Raw genomic sequence first — 6,451 nt, forward strand, 5'->3', positions numbered from 1 at the left:
AAAAATTCTAAAGTTAGGTGAGTGTAATTTCATATAACTAAATCATTTAATCTAATTTTTATATATAAAAAATTTCCTTTTTAAAATTAATGAACTTTAGAAATTGAATTAAAAATATAAAAAATATATTATTATCTTAATAAAAATATAAAAGGAGGTAAGGTGATTGTCTTTTCAAATAAAAGGTTTAAAAGAAAATGTGTGAAATCCTTTACATAATAAGTAGGTTGGTTATTAATTACGTAAATAGCGATTTTCTACACAATTTTAAATTTCATTAATTACGTAAATAGCGTTGTTACGATTTATCTAACTCATTTCAATAATAACCCATAATAAAATAAAATAAAACGTAAATGCCAGCAAATAACACCATGTCCGACGAAAACAAAGTATAAAATCAATCTATTGAATCGGTATGCTTGTGAGTTTTCTAAAGAAAGATTTTTTTAATAAATAGATTTTTTTTATTTAATTCATTTTTCTAACATTTATTTTAAAAATAACCAAGTATTTTAAAATTAAATATTATTTTTTTCTTAAAAGTGATAGTTCCAAAAATTATTTACTTTAAAAACAACTATTTCTAATTTAAACAAACTGACCAACCAACTATATTGGCAACATAATTAATCATATAGAGAAATCAATTCAACTGATTCAACACTCTGTTCTTCATTTGTTTAGAATGACACTTCACTCTCTTGACTTTATAATTCAAATCGCTTTGATGGTAAAAAAAATGGCATTGGTTATATAATTAATTGATGTGGAAGGCAAATATCAAGTAATTATATTATTGCAGGTTTCAATTAATAACTTAATTAAATAGAAGTAAAGTATTGAAGTTCACATTCTAGAGGATAATTTCACAAGCTCTTCCTACCACAAAATCTGTCTATTTTGATCATTAACCCAGATCAAAATAGGCCAAAGACATTGGCCAAATACCATAGATAGAAGAATACATAGCATCAATCGACTTTACGGTTTTCTTTATATACCTTAAATAATTCTAAACCCTAAACCCTAAACCCTAAACTCTGCCCACAGCTGAAATGGATGAATAATTCAGTAAATCCTTCTTTCCTTAGCCCGTTTCCGGGAATTACTACCTTTAATCTTCCACTTTTCGTTCCCACCTGGTCGATTTTGTTCTTCAATTTCTTGAACCTTCCGTTTCCTAAGAAAAATTATTTAATGAAAAGGAGTAAGTAACCAAAAGAGTTTGGAACATGCATAAACAACTCTCTAACCAGGCAGATACACAGTTCAAGGCCTGTCTTACCTATAGACTGCAAGGTTTTGATCAGAAAGCAGCTCATCTGCAAGCGTGGCTTTCCTTTCCTTCTTTGTTAATCTTCCTGAGAAGAAGTCCAATGGAGAATCTACAACTGTTCCAACCTGATCATTCAAAATTACAAATTATCTAAAAGATGTCAAAATAGAAATTCGTATTTTGATGAAAGTAATAACACTCAAAACTTATGTCAGTGTAATGTATATAAATCAAAAACCTGCTTGCCTGGAAATATTTCGGAAGTGTCTTTGATTTAGAATCACCTTTCTTGTAATGACGCTTTGGATCAAGGGCAGACCTCAACTGTAACCACCAACATACATGCTTATTATTAAAGTCTAAGGATGAGAACTGGTTCACAGAACAAAACGACTACACAGCTTAACACAAATTGAGAAATACATAAAAGACTACATCTAAATGATTTTTTTCCAGATGCATTTAATATGACTAAACATTTGTCATTGTATCCTCAAATTTACATTTTAGTAGCCTGAGAAGTTGATATTTTATACAATAATTTACATCATTGCATCTTATTTCACCATATCAAGGAAGTATCAAAAAGAGTTCTAAGATAACACCATAACAAGATATAATTTCAGATCAGGAGTCTGTTAGAGTCAATAATTGAATATACCGAATACTGGAACTTTTATTACTAATTAATCCGTTTTGTAGACCAAATCTGAGTAAACACCTAGACACAGGGTTCCCCTTAACAAGGAGTCTCCTTCAACAAGACACTCCAAAAACTACCAAGCTTCCCCTCTGCGAACTTTCTAAGGGTGTGTTTGCTTCAAGGAGAGTACTGTAGAAGAGGAAAGAAGAGAGTGTAACTGTAACCTATAGGTAGTAACTGTTACATGTAGAACATAACTGACTCATTTATAATTTACTACTGCCTTTCCAATACAAATAGATCAACTCTGTCTGTTACTTTTTCTGACATAAACCTTCAATGGCCTTGGGCCATCTCCCTCAACAGGCCCATTAGGGTTCTTGGTTTTAAATGGGTAAAGGCCCAGAGGAAGCAGCAAACAATATAAATCATACAAACATACAATATTAGCAACAGGTAGTCTAGAGTCTCAGACTATGAGAAGGGTTCTTGTAAAGTAAAAGTCCAACAACCCAAAATTGCATTGCACAATATCATATGTAAATATAAATAAGACGAGGATGTTGGTAAGTTAGTTAGTCCTGCCCACAAATAAGGTTATTGTATTCTAAGCAGCTGAATCTAGATTGAATTTTAATGACAGAAGTGCAGTGCACATATTCTTTGACCTCATAGTTCTCTCCTCTTTCTCTTAAACCTCCCTATTCTGTTCTGTTCTCTCTTCCCCTCTTCTTTCTCTGTCTTTCAACCTTTCTGTTTCTTTCATCAATCCCACCAAAATTCAACATCACAATAGTAATAAAAAGCTAAATCCGACATTTATCTCCAATACCATAGTACATGGAAAAGAAGAATCATTTACTTTTGCTATTTCTGCTTCGATTATTTCTTTTCGTTTTGAATGTGATCATGTATGTGTGTGGGATGGACTGAATTAGAACGATAAATGTATTAATATTTTATGAAGTACCCAAATTTTGTACTTACATATTATTTAATATCTTAAAATTAAAATAGGAGTTAATGCTACAAACATCATAGTATATAACTAACTTTATTATTTTCAATAATATCACATAATATATATATATATATATATATATTAAATATTACTAGTGTATGTCATCATTTGCTCAATCCAAGCTAATTTTACAATGCGTCACACATGAGCTTATTCGAACAACACTATAAAAAGGTAAAGATATTAAAAGTCAAAATCACCTTCAATAATTTTAAATCTTTTTGCAACTCAGGGGTAATGGTTTGGGCCGGCATATTGAACCTGCCATAGATTTAAATATTACAAGATCATTCCCATTCACACTCCAACTAAATAAACAAAAGAGAAACTATAAGATAAATGAACAAAATGAGTATATAAATATATTGTTATTTGTTTGATTAAAAAGTGTTACTATGACTACATTGAGCTAAGGTATCTACAAATTAATAGATGAATCGCCAAAGAAAAAAGAACAGCACAGAGATGCAGACTTGCTAGAGAGAATAATCTAATGCTACACTGCGTACCAATTTTTTCCAGCAGTGTCTTTAACTTGCTTTTTGAGTAACTTGTTTAATTTTGTGGGATTGTTTGGAGGGACAAAAAGGCCACCAACCAGCTCTGAACTGGATTTCCAAAGAGTGTTGCTTGGTGTCTGAGTTTGAGGTTTGGTATGAGACCCATCAGTGGGTTTTAATGATGATGGAATAGGCAACTGTGGCTGCCATGATAACCCAACCACTGCTTTGCTCTCCGGCATTCCTGAATTAAGGTCAATTGCTTAAATAGATCAAAAAATTATACCTAATCAGTTAAAGAACCACTAGACAAATCACACTGACGAAAATAGCATACCTTCGAGGAAGCTCGTTGTCGCGGAGGTTGTTGTAGCGAGGAGTGGCTCGTCGCGTGGCGGAGGAAGCTCTTCGTCGGGGAGGAGCTCGTCGTCACGGATGAGGCTGTCGCGGAGGGCGTATGACGGCTCTCTTTCGGGTGTTAGTGTTTCGACAATGAGAGAATTGTGATCCACGGTGAAATCTCAGACCCATAGGAATGAGATGGATTTTTTCCCCTTTCACAATATTTTTTTCAATCTCATGTTATTTTTTCTTTTTTAATGATCAGACTAATCATTTCATATAATATATATATATATATAATATATTATATAATATATAATATATTACATATTATATATATTTATATATAAATGAATTTTCTATTATAACCGATTCTACCCTTATTTAATATATCTTTTTCTATTAATATAATAGAGTATTTTATCATTTGATGTGAATTATTTAAAAAATAAAATTAATTTTTAAATTAATATTAATGTATATTTTCTATATGACTTCCACTCTTCACTTATTTCCTTATTTTAAGGTAACAACAGGAAGAAAGAAAGAAAGAGCATACTTTCACACATTTTCACACCAAATCTCATATATAAAATAAAACAACCTTCATTTTCTATCACTCTTCACTCTATTTTTGTTTTTCAATTTCGATTCATCTAAAATTATACCCCTATTTAATATATCTTATTATATTACTACAATGGAGTATTTTATCATTTCATATGAATTACTTAAAAAATAAATTTATTTTTAAATTTAGTATTAATGTACAGTTTTTATATGACTCTCCACTCTTTTTCTTATTTTAAGACAATAATAGGAAGAAAGAGAGAGCATACTCTCAAACATTTTCATATCAAATCTCACATATAAAATAAAATAACATTCATTTTCAATCACTCTCTGCAATTCATTTTTTGTTTTTCAATTTCGACTAATCTAAAATTATTTTTGTATATATGTTACATTTCTATTTCGTGAAAATTAAGTAAAAGAGAAAAATGTAGATACACAGGCACAACTGCGCCTGTGTTTCCACTAGTATATATAAAGGGATTTTCTATTATAACCATTTTTGTGTGTACATCATTTTTTTCCGATTCTACCCTTATTTAATATATCTCATTTTATTAATACAATGGAGTATTTTTATATTTTATATGAATTACTTAAAAAATAAAATTATTTTTTAATTTAATATTGATGTACAGTTTTTATATGCAAATATATAAAGGGATTTTCCATTATAACTTTTTTTGGTGTACATAAATTTTTTCTGATTCTACCCTTATTTAATATATCTCATTTTATTAGTACAATGGAGTATTTTGTCATTTTATATGAATTACTTAAAAAATAAAATTATTTTTTAATTTAATATTAATGTACAGTTTTTATATGCAAATATATAAAGGGATTCTCCATTATAACCGTATAACTTTTTTCCGATTCTACCCTTATTTAATATATCTCATTTTATTAGTACAATAGAGTATTTTGTCATTTTATATTAATTACTTAAAAATAAAATTATTTTTTATTTTAATATTAATTTATAACTTTTATACGCAAATTAACTCCCCCACTCTTTCTTTAATTTCTTATTTTAAGATAACAATAGGAAGAAAAAGATAGCATACTCTTACACGTTTCCACACCAAATCTCACATCAAATAAAATAACCTTTATTTTCAACTTCTTCACTCCATATCAAGTAACTATATTCTTTGGTAAAATCATTATTCGTTTATATCTATCATTAAGTCAATCATAACTTTAACGTGAACATCATCACACTCTCTGATCCCAAAACTACCAATGAAAGAAAAGAAAAAAAACTTGAAAAAGAAGAGAGACTCAAATCGAAGAAAAAAAAATGTTGTTTAATCAATTCATAATTTTTCTTTTACATGTTATTTTTTGTTTTTCATTTTCGACTCATCCAAAAGTGTTTCTGTATGTATATTAAATTTCTATCATCGTGAAAATTAAGTAAAAAAGGAAAATGTGCACAGGTGCGGATGCACCTATTCTGCTAGTATATATAAAGGGGATTCCCCATTATAACTGTTTTTTTGTGTACACAATCTTTTTTTGATTCTATCTTTATTTAATATATCTTATTTTATTAGTATAATAAAGTATTTTGTCATTTCATATAAATTACTTAAAAATTAAATTATTTTTATAATTTTAAATTAATATTTTTATATGTCAACACTCCACCCTACCCTTAATTTCTTATTTTAAGACAACAATAGGAGGAGAGAAAGCATACGGTCACACATTTCCACACCAAATCTAACATATGAGATAAAATAACCTCCATTTCCAATCCCCCTCTTCACTTTATTTCAAGTAACTATATTCTTTGGTAAAACCATTATTCTTTTGTATCTACTATCAAGTCAATAATAACTTTAACGTGAACATTATCACACTCTCTGATCCCAAAACTATCATTGGAAGATGGGAAAAAACTTGAAGAAGAAGAAGAAGAGAGACTCAAATCGAAGAAGAAGAAAAAGAGATTGTTTAATCAATTTAGCATTTTTGTTTTACATGTTATTTTTTGTTTTCAATTTTGACTCATCCAAAATTATTTTTGTATGTATGTAAGATTTTTCTGTATGTATATTAAATTTCTATCATCATAAAAATTGAGT

General features: G+C 28.9%; 1 protein-coding gene across 1 annotated transcript; it reads right to left on the reverse strand.

Moving 5' to 3' along the window:
• Positions 1 to 781: 781 nt before the first annotated feature.
• Positions 782 to 4,053, reverse strand: LOC137806401 (rRNA-processing protein fcf2-like). The gene is made up of 6 exons (XM_068606510.1): positions 3,781 to 4,053; positions 3,453 to 3,687; positions 3,144 to 3,204; positions 1,526 to 1,603; positions 1,289 to 1,404; positions 782 to 1,183 (listed from the first exon to the last, which is right to left on the reverse strand). The coding sequence occupies exons 2-6, from the start codon at positions 3,683 to 3,685 to the stop codon at positions 1,072 to 1,074; spliced, it is 600 nt and encodes a 199-aa protein (XP_068462611.1). The 5' UTR covers positions 3,686 to 3,687; positions 3,781 to 4,053; the 3' UTR covers positions 782 to 1,071.
• Positions 4,054 to 6,451: the final 2,398 nt, after the last annotated feature.

The sequence above is a fragment of the Phaseolus vulgaris genome, chromosome 3 (genome assembly GCF_000499845.2).
Source record: "Phaseolus vulgaris cultivar G19833 chromosome 3, P. vulgaris v2.0, whole genome shotgun sequence".
NCBI classification, from domain to species: domain Eukaryota; kingdom Viridiplantae; phylum Streptophyta; class Magnoliopsida; order Fabales; family Fabaceae; genus Phaseolus; species Phaseolus vulgaris.

Coding starts and splice junctions, on each gene's coding strand:
- LOC137806401 (XM_068606510.1), bottom strand. CDS start 3,685: ATGCCGGAGAGCAAAGCAGTGGTTGGGTTATCATGGCAGCCACAGTTG. Junction 1,604..3,143: donor AAGATTTAAAATTATTGAAG/GTGATTTTGACT, acceptor TGGTGGTTACAG/TTGAGGTCTGCCCTTGATCC. Junction 1,405..1,525: donor CACTTCCGAAATATTTCCAG/GCAAGCAGGTTT, acceptor TTGAATGATCAG/GTTGGAACAGTTGTAGATTC.